This window comes from Sycon ciliatum, chromosome 3 (assembly GCF_964019385.1).
Source record: "Sycon ciliatum chromosome 3, ocSycCili1.1, whole genome shotgun sequence".
NCBI classification, from domain to species: Eukaryota; Metazoa; Porifera; class Calcarea; order Leucosolenida; family Sycettidae; genus Sycon; species Sycon ciliatum.
The window spans coordinates 10,673,989-10,688,364 of NC_088645.1; the positions used below are offsets into that span (position 1 = coordinate 10,673,989).

General features: G+C 47.3%; 2 protein-coding genes across 2 annotated transcripts; both read right to left on the reverse strand.

The window, feature by feature from the left end:
- Positions 1-5,844: 5,844 nt before the first annotated feature.
- LOC135811407 (uncharacterized) lies at positions 5,845-8,966 on the reverse strand. Its single transcript, XM_065324641.1, has 2 exons — positions 8,311-8,966; positions 5,845-8,117 (listed from the first exon to the last, which is right to left on the reverse strand). The coding sequence occupies exons 1-2, from the start codon at positions 8,944-8,946 to the stop codon at positions 6,423-6,425; spliced, it is 2,331 nt and encodes a 776-aa protein (XP_065180713.1). The 5' UTR covers positions 8,947-8,966; the 3' UTR covers positions 5,845-6,422.
- Positions 8,967-9,981: 1,015 nt separating this feature from the next.
- LOC135812839 (uncharacterized) lies at positions 9,982-12,123 on the reverse strand. Its single transcript, XM_065326055.1, has one exon. It carries the CDS (start codon positions 12,121-12,123, stop codon positions 9,982-9,984), a length of 2,142 nt encoding a protein of 713 aa, XP_065182127.1.
- Positions 12,124-14,376: the final 2,253 nt, after the last annotated feature.

Here is a 14,376-nt window from a genome sequence, read left to right on the forward strand (position 1 = left end):
AGCAAAGGAGGAACAATAAACATGTATTAAAATGTAAACAAATACATTGTTGAGTCCGACACCTCGTTCCAACAACTGCACTGATCCTGAGGATAAAAGGGTCAAGGCTATGGTTGGAGGTACTGATACTGAGAGATAAACAAGGCACTCCATGATAATAAAAGCTTACACATCTTTTGGTGAGTATGAATGATATCCAGTTGAACCTCTTTAGGACGAACACCAAGGGACCAATGGTATTTATGCTGTGAGTTTGTCTTAACCTATTTTATAACCAGTGAATACAATTATTTCTCCAATAGACACACGAATAGATTTCTTCTACAGCGAAAGATTCTAAGCCACACCGACTCATTGACTCGTCTCGTATGAAACAAAAGAGTCACTAGAGAGGTTCTGCAAAACGAAAATGCGTACAAACTTTCGCTCTACATCATGAAGTGCGAAACTTCGCACGAACTTTCGCAACTGTGGAAGTAAAGCGAAACTTGCAGGGAACGCGAAATGAACTGTCGTAGGAAATTTCGTGAGATCGGGTCATGGCGTACGTGCACTTGGCCCACACAAACTATGAAAATGTGCAGAACGCAAAGTTCGTGCAAAAATTCGTACACACTTTCGCAAGGACTGTGGCGAAACTTCGTTCGAATTTTCGTTTTGCATAACCTCTCTACTGAACCTTTCTTTAGCAACATGACGGAAACTGAAACAGCAACAGAGAAAGTACGATACATGTACTGCAAATTCTTGCAAGTACTACAGGTACTACAAACAGATTGCAGATCGTAATTCTTGCTTTGGCGGCACGAAACTTTATTTGGGGCAGTGCAATCTCGGCTCTTGCATATCAATGCGTATAATACGGTATTGATATGATCAAGAGTACATAAACCTCTTGATATGATGTGAAGGCCATCATTTACATATTGATATACATGTAGGCAAGAGTACATGTACTCTTGATGTAGGGCATTCCATTGATTGGTGACAGAAAAAACAAAAGAAATTATAGCAATAAAAACTGCTTTATGGCAGTTTTCTAAAAAAAGTTATTGTGTTCTAGTCCATGGACCCCGTCTAAAAAGTAAGAAATTACCGAAATGTGATAGCTGAAAATTAAAATTTCACACAAAACCTCACAATAATCACACACAGAATTAAAAGCTACTTGTAGAAGACCTTTTCCCCTCGTGATCCTCTTTCCTATGCATTCATGTTGCCAATTGTTGGTGCAGTACAAGTTAAAGTTGAAAGCAGCATTTCAACTTTCAAGTGTTGTGATTATTGTGAGGTTTTGTGTGAAATTTTAATTTTCAGCTATCACATTTCGGTAATTTCTTACTTTTTAGACGGGGTCCATGGACTAGAACACAATAACTTTTTTTAGAAAACTGCCATAAAGCAGTTTTTATTGCTATAATCTTTTTTGAGCAGGCAGGACCACGCTTTCCAGCCCGCGGCGCTGTTTGATCTGTCATTGGTCAACTCCAAGGCGACAATCACGTGACATACGGGAATACATAATCCTACACAGTTGCGAGGGCATGACGCTCTGATCAGGCCCGAGGTCTGTGAGTGATCTTGCCCGAGGTCGCGACGCCCAAGGGGCGTAGCCCCGAGGGCGTCGCGACCGCGGGCAAGATCACTCACATGACCGAGGGCCTGATGATCAGAGCGTCATGCCCGATGCAACCGTGTACGATTGCGGTTAAGACAAGGCCCACATATATGGAGATGTTCAAAGAGAAAAAAAGCCTTGGCAATGGCAAAATGCCGCAATGTCCATCACAAACAGATTTGTTTGGTCAGGACTTTCCACTTTTGAGATGAAAGTATTCAAGTACAGTGAAGGCAGTAGTAACGTTATCAGTACCAGTAATATGATTGGTTGAATAAACCCGTTCACCGAGTAAGATTGATGATTGTCAGAGTAAGGTTCGAATGCTAGTGCTGAGAAGCTACACTTGTTGAGGTCTGCTTCCCTTACGTGCGTTTCGCCGAGTGTTGTGAAACCACAAGTTCTCGAGAGTGAAAGGCCTTCTCGCTTGTGACATTGTGTTCGTGTCAATGCAGTTGTATTCCGACTCCGCCGTACCGCTGATGATTACGACGTAGTATACGCTGCATGCGCTATGTGCGGTTTGCTGTGTGCGCTGTAGTTGTATGTTGTATGTGTATGCTTTTCTCATATACGCTGTCATTTTAACGCTATAACTACCTGGTGGTTTTAGTGTTACATGTAGTTATTCAGTTAGTTTCAGTTGTTCATTAAGTCATCCATTGTTCATTGTTATTAGTCGATGGAAGTGAAATATACTGTTGAGAATAAATAGTTGTCCTCGTGCCGTGTGGGGTCGTTCGTTCCTGATACTTTAGAGAACCAGAGGGTTCACAACACCGAGCAACATGCCCAGCTGCAAGGTTGGATGGCGTTTCTGGCCTCCCTACAGACGTTCAAGACGTTCAAGACAGTAGTGAGTAATTTTGGAGAAGCGATACAAATTTTGAAGAACTCGTCGGAGACTGTGTTGACCAAGGCAAGGATTTCGAAAAATGGTAAGTACGCATGTGCGGCGCGGTGCTGTATGACTACCCGGATATGCGGGCAAGAACAGCAGTTGTACCGTATCGCGTACAGAATAAGCGGGCAAGATCTACTGATCTTGAACGCTTATTCTGGCCGCTCATTGGCTGTGGCCTGGCAACAAGCACGTGCCATGTCTGAAAAAAAATCTGTACTGCATTTTTGTAGTACATTCTGTACTGTATCTTCATGTACTCTTGGGGCGCGTTTGGTTGGTACGAACTAGAACAGGATTCACCAGAACAGCGCGTTTGGTTGGTACGAACTAGAACAGGATTCACCAGAACAGCGCGTTTGGTTGGGACTGCACCTGTTCTGGGTCGGCCAGAACATGTTCTGCTTGCTCCGGCCTCGAGGCCGGAGCAGACCGAGCAGTTTCACTTTTTCACAGTGAAACCTGGAGGGAACATCGATTTTGTTCCCAAATGATCACGTGCATACGCTTTTGGGTTGGACTCGTCGTACCGTACAAAGTGACCATGGTGATCCATACACATTTTGAAGAATGCACCAAGTTTGGCACATTTTTCCACAAAAATGTGCTCTGTTTCTGGAGTAGCGTTTGGTTGGCATGAGGCTGCTCCATGTGCACCAGCTGTTCGATCCTGTTGTGTACCAACCAAACGCACCCTTGGTATCTTGCATTCGCCATGCACGATTTTCCGATGGGCACTGTCTGAAAATGCAAGTTGCGATGCACTCGTACAACTAGGGTTCAGAGTTCTCGCCAAAAACAAGATCTACGCATGCGCGTCTTATAGCCATGGGATTTTTCCCTTGACAAACGCCCTGAGGCCCACGGCCACGGCTTTGCCAATTTTTCCCGAGAGATTCTTCCTTTCCCCCAGTACCATAGTTTCCATAACAACTTTCCCATAAGGCCACCCTTTCTTTTTTCGTTGTTTAACGTCCGCGCCCGCGTACCTTTTTGCCTCCGACCGGAAAAAAAAACAAGAAAGTAGTAGTACCAATAATATGCGAAGTTGTAAATACATGATTGTGTAGTTTCACAGTGTGCCGATCATGACCTTAAACTTATAATCTTGCCTCCGGGGCATGCCTTTGTCTTGTGTTCTTTTTCTTTTTTTGTTGGCTTTTAAATATCGTACGGTGTGTGTCCTAGTAAAAATCCAGATGTAATGAATTCATGACATGCTAACTCCATGCTATGTACCTGTTTTGTTGGATTCATCAGGCATGTGCTCCAATGTACCATCAAAGAGTGTTGTTCTATGCCTGCAAGTGCCGTTAGACCCAGATATATTGTATATATCACATGCTTTACTGGTCAAAATGTTTGATTGGGGTTTCCAGTTTTTGGAATGGGCTTTTGTTTTTTTTTCCGCCCTCCCGCGTACCTTTTCGCGAAAAAAAGGACGTTTTAAAAACAATGAATTAACAAAGGGTGGCCTAACCGTGGTTTTACCCAGGGAGTCGTCAAAAAAAAGGTATTTGACGACTCCCTGGTTTTACCCGTGTGTGTGTGTGAATCCCCTATAAAACGATTTCCCCACAACCGGGGTTTTACCCGTGTGGTTGTGAATCCCGCAACCTACGTCTCAGGTCAAGCTACAAAAGGTTACTTTTTTGCTTCTTTTTTGGCAATAATTTCAGTACTCTCGGCCATGGCCTACACTTGTAGGCCCTGCTTCTCAGGTCTACGCCTTGTAGGCCGGCCAGGGATCCGGAAGTATTAGTTTTCACGACTTCTCGCGTGCGGTGGTGATCAGGCCGCACATGTCCGCAGCGGTGAAACCCACTGAAAAGGGTGAAAGCCTGCGCGCGCATCACTCGTCTCCGACATTCCGAGGTCGAGCGGGCCGAGTGATGCAATGCCACTCGTGTAGGCATGCAGATCTACATGACTGTACTCGCACACCCTAGCCTAGGAGTTGTGAAAGCTGTCACGACTCCAGAGTGCAGTGCTAGTGGCAGTGCACTAGTACATAGTGCACTAGTCTGTAGCAGGGAGTCGTAAAAATACCGGGAGGCGACACGAGATGCACAACCGCGTCGGATGATTGACTCAACTCGGGCACGAGTGATGGAAAATATAGAATCCCCATGAGGTCAAAGCGGCGCAGGTCATGCACAAAGGACGCGTTCGCTGTTTGGTCCCAAAAATCAAAAAAATAATCCTGCTCCCAAGGAATCGTCCGAGTGTCAGCAGTACCGCAGTTTATTTGGTGATTCTAAGTTTGTGCCTTGACGGGATAAAGGATGATGGAGCTAGACAGAGATGCCTGCCAAAGTGATGAGTCCACCGTGGAAGATGTAGATGACGCCACGTATCCACTTGGTGACCTGAGTTGTGGAGATGTTCAGCTGTGGACTACTGGTGAGATTCTCTCGTCTGCATTTTTTGGTCTCGTCTTGTCCTTGTGAACACGAATGTATAATCTGTAGCATACTAAGCGCCCCAAACTCACCCGAAAAATGGGAGTCTGCCCACGGTGCATTGTCTGTTCACTATGACCGTGACAGTGTTGAAACTGTGACAGGATATTATTTTATTAGGGAGGTTTCGCTCTACGGAATCCGCGATATTCATGTTAAAACAAAATGGCGTCACGATTTATTGAAAGTGGTATAGTTGGTGGAACGAGTGTTCAAACCCATTTGAACTTCATACTGTTCGTCTTCTTTTTGACATGCTCCCTTTCCATCGTCCTTAGCTTTTATTTGTTGAGAGCTGTTTTGGCTTTCTCCTATACCTCTGGGGGATGCCAAGTGATGGTTTTGAGAGGCTGGTGATGGCTGTGAGCGAGAGTTTGCCGATCGGCGTCGTCCTCGCTATAGCGATGAAAATGCTAGTTACTGCGCACCTGGCAGATATCACAACACATCGGAGCGTCCAGGAGCAAAGGAATCTTGGGTTTTCACTGGAATCTAGTTCCTCCAGCATCGTGTAGCCCACCGTCGGTGAATGGCGGTCCAGAAAGGTCGAACCTGGTCTTCTGCAGCATCTCGCAGTCCTGCGAGGCACACTGAATACGCCTGTCATGTATTCTACAAATAAAAATCACGAAGTTGTGGACTTTACAGTGATGAGTCTATCCTGTATGCTGCAAAAGACGCAGGAAATGTGACTGGTGTCTGTACACTCAGTGACTGGACGCCAACACCCCAGTCTTTTTCGCGTCGTTATCGTTACATAGACCGACGGACAAGATAATAATTTTAGACTCTGACGAGTATACTTGGTTGGGAGATTTATTGATTAGACTGAAAGACTGATTGTAGAAATACTTGGGTCTGTATAAACACTTCTCTGGCTACTAGTAAATACTTCTCTGGATACTAGTAGTAAATACTTCTCTGGCTACTAGTAAATACTTCTCTGGATACTAGTAGTATATACTTCTCTGGATAAATACTGATCTGAGAGAGAAGCATACATTTGTAACTCTGAAACGAGTGGAAGCAAAATATATCTGTCTACGTGGACGAAGGAGCACCGAGTTCTTTCCTCGTGTGCTGACCTCGTTGCCATAGAAAATAAACATGGCGGTTGTACGCAAGAAAAAATCTCATGCGTAAAAAATACACAAAAATACGTAAAAATAAATAATTCGGAATCTCCGTCGTGAGATTCGCGACACTCCCACAGGCAAGAGAATAAGAAAGAGGGAGAGGGAACAATAAACCGTGTCAGTACACGGGCAAATACATAGAATCGCAATCGGAAGTGTGTCGACGAAGACACAAAGACAGAAAGAGAGAATAGTAATGAGTTGTGCTTGTACGCACGATCGAATAACCAACACGCACTCAGTGTCAGCGGAGGCACAAAGACAGAAAGAGAGAGAAAGAAATGCTAGAATGTTAGTCCGACGAATCAGACAAGATCCTTATCTTTCATGTCCTTGATGCCTTGACGACAACGGTCAGCAGCACGGCGTGTAGGTCTGGCGACTGGCTGTGGGTTACTAGTAACCGGAGTCCGTGGAGCTGCAGGTTCTGCTGGTGGTGTAATATTCGGTGGTGTTGCAGGTTCTGGCATGGTCTCAAGTGGGTAAAGTAAGGTGACAGGTCTCCTAATCCGTCGGTCTGTTCCAGTTACTCTGACCGTGGCTGATCGGATCTCTTGATCTGAGCTGCTGTGCACCTCCACTACTCGACCAAGTTTCCATGAGGCTCTGGGCATGTGTTGCTCAGCAATTATCACCACGTCACCAACCTGAGGCTGCATTGAATGTTCACCACGTTTCCTGCTGTGGGCATCTGCTCGTTCACGCAATGCGAGGAGGTAGTGTTTCCTCCAGTGGCTCCAGAAGGCGTCCACTAACGCTTGACCTCTCTTCCACGTCTGGAGCAAAGAAACAGCAGAAGACAAATCGGGAACAAACTGAGTATCAAATTCATCATGAGTAGGAGACAGAGGCGGGAACCCTAAGCTAGGTTTCAGAGATAGAAAGTGAGAGGGTGTGATCACCCCACAGTCACCCGAGTCACCCCCTACATACACCAGAGGCCGACTATTGACAACCGCTTCTGCTTCAGTGAGTACCGTCAGGAGTTGAGTCGGTAACAGGCGTCGATTGCCGATGGCCTTGCGCAACGCTGACTTCACAACACCCACCATGCGTTCATAAACGCCTCCCATCCATGGTGCAGATTCTACAATAAATTGCCACGAGATGCCTTTCGAAGTGGCGTGATGCACCACATCAGGGTCAATGACGAGTTGCGACCAGGCTTTGTCGATGGCGGACTTCGTCAGTTTGAACTGTGGGGCATTATCAGAGACAATGAACTGGGGAACCCCACGCCTTGCAGTGAAGCGCCGGAGGCAGAGGACAAAGTGCTCCGCACTCATGTTTTCCACTAACTCCAAGTGTACTGCCCTTGTCACTAGACAAGTGAATAGGCATACCCATGTCTTAGATACTTCGCTGTCTGGGTTGCGCACATAGATTGGCCCGAAATAGTCGAGTCCGGTGAAAGTAAACGCGTCAGCTGCTGTTACTCGCTGTGATGGTAGCTGGGGCATCTGTGGCTGATGATACGGTCCACCTTGCAGACGTCTGCACACCACACACTTCTTCAGAACAGATTTGATGGAGCGTCGGCCTTGAGGGATCCAGTACTGGTTTCTCAAGGATGCCAATGTGTGGGTACCACCCGCATGCATCAGACTGTGGTGAGTCTCACTGATTATTAGTGTGGTCAGGTGAGAACTGCTGGACAGGAGGATAGGCGAACGTGCCGACTCAGGAACGTCTGCAAACTGTAGGCGCCCAGCAGATCTGATGATTCCTTCATGAGTGTAGAGACGGAGAGAGACAATAAGTTGATTAGATTTTCCATCTTGTAGATCCGAGTAAGTCTGAGCGTACTGCTGGCGTTGGTCAAACTTCAACCACGTCACGTGAGCTTTGCGGAGCTCTTCAGAGGAGAGCCAGGGTGTACTGTGACATCTCTCTTGCTTGCGGCATTTTTCGACGAAACGACTTGCCCATGCGGTAACTCGAATCAGTTTGCTCAACGACGAAAATCTAGTGATGTCAATGCCAAACGGGGGTTCACATCCCTTTTTTTTGAGCGGGAAGTGGGTGTGCTCTCGCTGCCCTTTTTTTTTTGAACGGGGGATGAGGGCTCCGTCTGTGTCTCCTTTTTTTTTGAACGGAGAGCAGGATCTGCAACCTTTTTTTTGAGCGGTCGCAAGAAGCCTCACTGACATCACCGGGAACCGAAGTCGAACAGAGGGCCGAGTCTTCTGCAACCTTTTTTTTTGAGCGGTCGCAAGAAGTCTCACTAGCAGGACCGAATTCCGAAGGACCCTCCCCCTGTACATGAGATGCAGGAGCGAATGTACCTGGGAACTCTGGTTCGGAGATAGAGGGATCAATAAGCCAGTTAGGACCATGCCACCACAACGACTCCTCAGAGAGATGTATGGTACTGCCACGGGAAGGCAAGTCGGCTGGATTCTCGAAGGTAGGTACATACTTGCACTCAACACCTGACTCGTTGATATACTTGACACGGTTCTGTACGAAGCTGGGGAGTTTCTTGGTACTTCGAACCCAGCCCAGGACACACGTTGAGTCAAGCCACAGGCAGACCCGTTCGAACTTTAGATCTAGCTGCTTTGTCAGGTGTCTTGCGACTTTAGCGCCGAGTGCTGCTGCCATAAGTTCCATTCTTGGTATGGTCAGTGTCTCTGGTCGTTTGATGGGGGCGACTTTGGATTTGCTGAAGATGAGGTGAGATACATCGCGCCCTTCAGCGCTGGTTTTTAAGTATGCTGCAGCAGCGTATGCAGACTGGGACGCATCGCAGAATATGTGAAGGCTGTGTGTTTCTGCAGACGGCAGCGAGCAGTACCGGGGAACTGTAAATGTGGACGCGACATCCATTTCTGTAGCCACAGTAGACCAGGCAACATGTATAGAGTTTGGGAGTGGATCATCCCAATCCAAGTTGAGTCTCCAGACTTCTTGAAGGATCAGCTTCGCTTTGACGACTACAGGCGCGTGGATGCCTAGAGGATCATAGAAGTGCGCAAGGGCTTGTAGTAGCTCGCGTTTCGAACGGACGAGCCGTTGGGACATCTGTGTGTCGGAGATATTCAAAGTGTCATGGCTGGTGTCCCATGTGGTCCCCAACACCTGCTGAAGTACACTGTCTGCTCTGTCGCCTTCCGGTAAAAGGTCCTTAAGTTCTTCCGAGTTGGTGCTCCATTCGCGTAAGTTCATGGAGGCTCGGGCAAAATTGGATTTCGCTGTGGTATAGTACTGCTGGCCAGCAGCAACATCAGACACGCCGCCTACTACGTTGTCAACATATGTGTTGGCAAGAATGTGGTGAGCTTGAGGAGACTCTATACGCGTTAGATGGTGTTGGAGTGTAGCCGCAAGAAGGAAAGGACTTGAGACTACACCGAAGGGAACTCTAGTGAAACGATAAGTGACTAGATTCTGGCCGCTGACAGGAGAATGGATGTCGCGTACCCAGAGGAAACGAGTCACGTCCCTGTCTTCTTCCGCGAGACTGACTTGTAAGAAGGCCTTCTCCACATCGCTGATGATGCCGATAGGAAATGTTCGGAAGCGAAGCAAGACTCCTGTGAGGTCAGGAAGGAGGACTGGTCCTCTGTGTAGGCAGTCATTGAGGCTGGGAGCATCGTGTGCAGACTTGGCTGATGCATCATACACCAATCTTAACTTGGTAGTCGTGCTGGTTGTTTTGAACACACCGTGATGTGGCAGGTAGTGGAGCTTAGAGTCTGAGTACCTAGGTGCTTCTTCGATGACTCCAGACTGGGCCTGTTGCTCAATGACTTCATGATACTTCTCTAGCTGGCGGTGATCTGTGGAGAGTCGCTTTTAAAGGGACTGCAGTCGACCGAAGGCTAAACCATAGTTGTCGGGCAGAGGCGGCGCACAGTCTCTCTATGGCCACTTGACAACATATCTGTTGTCTTCAAATTGCACCGAATCCTTGAATGCTTGGTGTGCTCGGGCATCATCATCACGACAATCGTCTGGTTCCTGTATCTCATCGGCTGCCCAGAATTGGTGAAGATTAGCGTCAGGAACGATGGTGGACGTTTCGCTCGAGGAGAAGAAGCACGTCGCGTCCTTAGGGTCGTTACTCGAAGCTTTCCCGGTACACACATAGCCCAGTGTCGATTGCAGTAAGATGAGACCATCTGGGAAGTTGAGGCGTTCGGATAGAATAAAGTCAAAATAATAGTCACTGCCAATAAGAAGGTCTACTGTGACCCACTCCTGGTTACTGGATAGCGGTTCCGCAAGAGGAAGATGACGCAGAGCAGGGTGACCTGTGGCGTCGACGGGGTACTTCGCTATAGGGCTAGAGATGACTGGAACGACGCTCACGGATAATTTCTTCAGGGAGCCGTTGGACAGCCGAACCTCGACTTCGACGACGTCAAGCGTTTGATGTTTACGACTACACGCGCCAAAAGTGGCTGTGGACATGGACTCAGTGGCGACTGTAGGAAGATCAAGAGCAGAGCGAAGATCTGCAGTGATATACGACCGAGATGCACCCGTGTCGAAAAGGAGGCGGGCTGGCTTCACAAAGGAGTTGTGTCTAGCTTCTGTCAGCGCTGTTTGCAGGTTGACATTGCCCTCAGGCGAGATGAGCGCAGTGTCGGGTGAGAACGGTTCCGCATGGACGTTGAGCGCAGAGGTTGCCTGACCGAACTTGGTGACACATAAGCTGCGGTGATGTGGTCCGGAACAATAGTAACACTTGCGAGTGATAGTACAATCCCGAGCAGAATGTTCCTTGCGAAAACAGCGAAAGCATTGATCCTTGACACGTTCCTTTCTCTGTTCAACGGTACGATACTTCAAACATTCGTCCGAGAAGTGAGATTCTTTACAAAAATGACACTTAGGTTGGCGGTCGTTCAGCAGTGTTGCTCCGGATCGTTGGGAATTCTGGCTGGGTTTAGGCCTGGTCTGCGAGCTAGTCTGAGCACGGTCGGACTCTGAATGCACTGCGCCCTGTTCTTCGGCGACTTCCTTGGCCTTAACATATTCACTGAATGCCTGTCGCAGTGAACTGACTTTCCACTGAGTTGGTTTTCGCAGTTCAAGCTGCAGCACGGTGTGTTGAGGGAGCTTGTTTAGAATGAGTGAGACGAAGATGTCTTGACCAACGTCTTGGCCAAGTGCTGCGAGACTGCGCAGCTGTTCTTCGAGTTTGTCATGCAAGCTGCGCAGTGAGTGGGTCTTGTTAGACGCAGGTGGCAGATTCATCAAAGCAGTGTAGTGTGCGTGTATGGATTTCTGTTTGGATCCATAGCGTTCCTTTAGCACACCCCACACTACCCGATAATTGGCGTCTGTGATCTGATATCCTGCCACAGCTTCTTTAGCCGACCCCACCAGACACTCTCTCAAATAACTTAATTTCTGAACATCAGAAATGCGTGCGTTGTCATGGACAGTCGCAACAAACACATCAAAAAACTCTTGAGATTTCAAAACAGAACCATCGAACTTGGGCAGGTCCAGCTTGGGGAGTTTGACCTCAGGTGAGACAGCGTGGTTAGTGTGTGTAGTGGGTTGCGTCACGACTGCCGTGTTTCTTCTGTGACGGATGTGCAACTGCTTTAGAACGGATCTGAGGAAGCTGATGCGACGGTTACAATCTACACCTAACAGAAGCAATTTGTCTAAGTCAACCTCCGGAGATAACAGGGGTGAGCCCGAAGTTTCTACAAGAGTATCACACACCCCCTCAAAGACAATAACAGAGTCATTAAATTTATCAACAAATATACTTAACTCTTCCATTGTCGTCTCCAGATCGTCGTCATCAGACAACTTGCGCCAGTCGTCATACTGGAGACTTGCTTGCAAGTCTTGTTCCAAGACGCCCGCGTAAATGTGAGCTTCCCTCGACTTGCGTGCAGCGACGAACGACGATGCCGCTGGTGTTGACATCGCCTGAGACGGTTCGTCATCTTCTTCTTTGTAACTTTCCAGTGGAGATTCGTTCTCTCCAACCGGTTTCGACGGTGTTACAGCACCTTTCTTGTTCTTGCCTTTGCTCATCCTGGGTTTCGGCACCAGTTTTTCGCGTCGTTATCGTTACATAGACCGACGGACAAGATAATAATTTTAGACTCTGACGAGTATACTTGGTTGGGAGATTTATTGATTAGACTGAAAGACTGATTGTAGAAATACTTGGGTTCGTATAAATAATTCTCTGTATAAATACTTCTCTGGCTACTAGTAAATACTTCTCTGGATAAATACTGATCTGAGAGAGAAGCATACATTTGTAACTCTGAAACGAGTGGAAGCAAAATATATCTGTCTACGTGGACGAAGGAGCACCGAGTTTTTTCCTCGTGTGCTGACCTCGTTGCCATAGAAAATAAACATGGCGGTTGTACGCAAGAAAAAATCTCATGCGTAAAAAATACACAAAAATACGTAAAAATAAATAATTCGGAATCTCCGTCGTGAGATTCGCGACAGTCTTCTCCTGCAGGATCTGTTTGACATTGACATTATGCAGTAGGTCGGCATTGACCTGGTTTGGCAGCTATCGTTATAGTATCTGCCTGGTTGGATGTAGCAGGTTGGTGTTTGCTCGTCGTCCAGTCCGGAATTTTCTTGTAACTCACGGTGGAGTACGCGCAGGGTTTGTGATCATCCCTGTTCACTTCAATATTATCAAACACAACGTTCCCTTTGTCACTCATCTTATCCTGAGTACTGAATTTGCTGACAATATTGCACCATACTTGTCACAACCTACCGCCACTGCTGGCGGTGGCGACTGGTTCGTCAATAGCGGTGACCAGGCTGACTGACTAGCTTCGAGACAGCGGCCTCGTTGTCAATCCCGCGGCAGCCTAAAGGTTGATTTTATTCATCCAGCCTCAGCGCCATGTTGACGATGCCCTAGTGACTGTGTGTCATGGATTGCCTTGCCATCAGTGGTCATTGCCGTCCACCTTGATGCAGCCCTCAACAACTGGCTCAGCCCATGGGAGTCTCAAGTGGACAAAATTGTTGCCAAAGTAGCTCAGAAGATTGGTGCATCGTGGTGTAGGTGAGCACATAACTAGGACTTCCCAGCGTCTATTTGTCCAGGCTGCGATACTATGTGACATGCTGTACTGCACGTTCTTTTCAGCACTGCAAGGCCGGCAGCTGGACCGACTGCAGGGGCCGCGCACATGCAGGCCGCCTGTTGCCAGTGCAGCATTCTGGAACGTTCCTTCCTTCTGAGATCCGTGGAATAATAACTTTCTTTGCTTCAAAGCAAGTTGCTTACCTTTCTGTTGTGCTCCCAGTGTCCTTACAACAATAACCTACAGCAATGTTTTATTTTCCTTTCCATTCCCCAACCAATGAATACTACGATGTCGATTCTATTTCTTCATACTTTGGTGTGTGCCCGCGCACGCACGTGTGTGTGTATACCTCACTCGCCACTCGAAGTTCTGTTCCCCATCACTGGAACACTGCCTGTTCTTTCAGGACCTGCCATCATCTGCGGATGGGCATTCAATAATTGTATTGTGTGTGTGTGTTTCATTCAGAATCAGATCCGCTATCATTGCTATTAGAGAAAATCTGTGGGTTCACATCCAGTGCATTTTTAGATCTGCGTGCTTTTCTCGCCACGGGCGCATACATGGGGCATTGTGTGTGTGTGCGTCTGTGTGTATGGGGATATTGTCTGTATCGGCTTTCGGTACTAATGTTCAGGTCTGTGCTTGCATGTGTGAACATGAAATTGTTCGGTTCTGTGCATGCTATTGCTATGTTGTATATTATTGTATGTATGTGTGCATTTCCACGAACAGTGTAGACGAGCGTGGAGAGTGCATTCATCCCTCATCAACCACTTCCCCTTGGGCTTACGAGAGTTTTTTCTGCATACCTCTCTGATACTGTATTGATGCCGGCACCTGTACCTCGATGTGTTCCTCTATCTGCAGTCGCCTTTAACCTTCGGTCAAGTTAACGTTTATTGTGCTCTATTTATCGTGCGAATCAAAATAAACAATAATAACACAAGTCGTGCTAGAGTGACGACATGTGCGTGTAGTAGGGTTGATGCGATGGGACGTTATAATTAGGTGGAACAGAACACACATTGGGCAGATTGATTGGGCATCATTGATTGTGCTCAGTCTAAACAGTGAACATAATAATTATCTCCAGTGACAGACTGTAGCGGCTAGCCTCCAATAGGTAGCTGGCACTAGTCGCTACTGCTTGTTTGACAGGTGCCGCCAGAACCCCTGTTGTGTCATGCTATAGATGCACATGCCCTGTTCTGGG

Excerpts from the sequence above, each read along its gene's own strand:
- LOC135811407 (XM_065324641.1), bottom strand. The coding sequence starts at position 8,946 with ATGGATGTCGCGTCCACATTTACAGTTCCCCGGTACTGCTCGCTGCCG. Across the intron at positions 8,118-8,310 it reads GCGACCGCTCAAAAAAAAAG|GGATGTGAACCCCCGTTTGG; the intron begins GTTGCAGAAGAC and ends CTCAAAAAAAAG.
- LOC135812839 (XM_065326055.1), bottom strand. The coding sequence starts at position 12,123 with ATGAGCAAAGGCAAGAACAAGAAAGGTGCTGTAACACCGTCGAAACCG.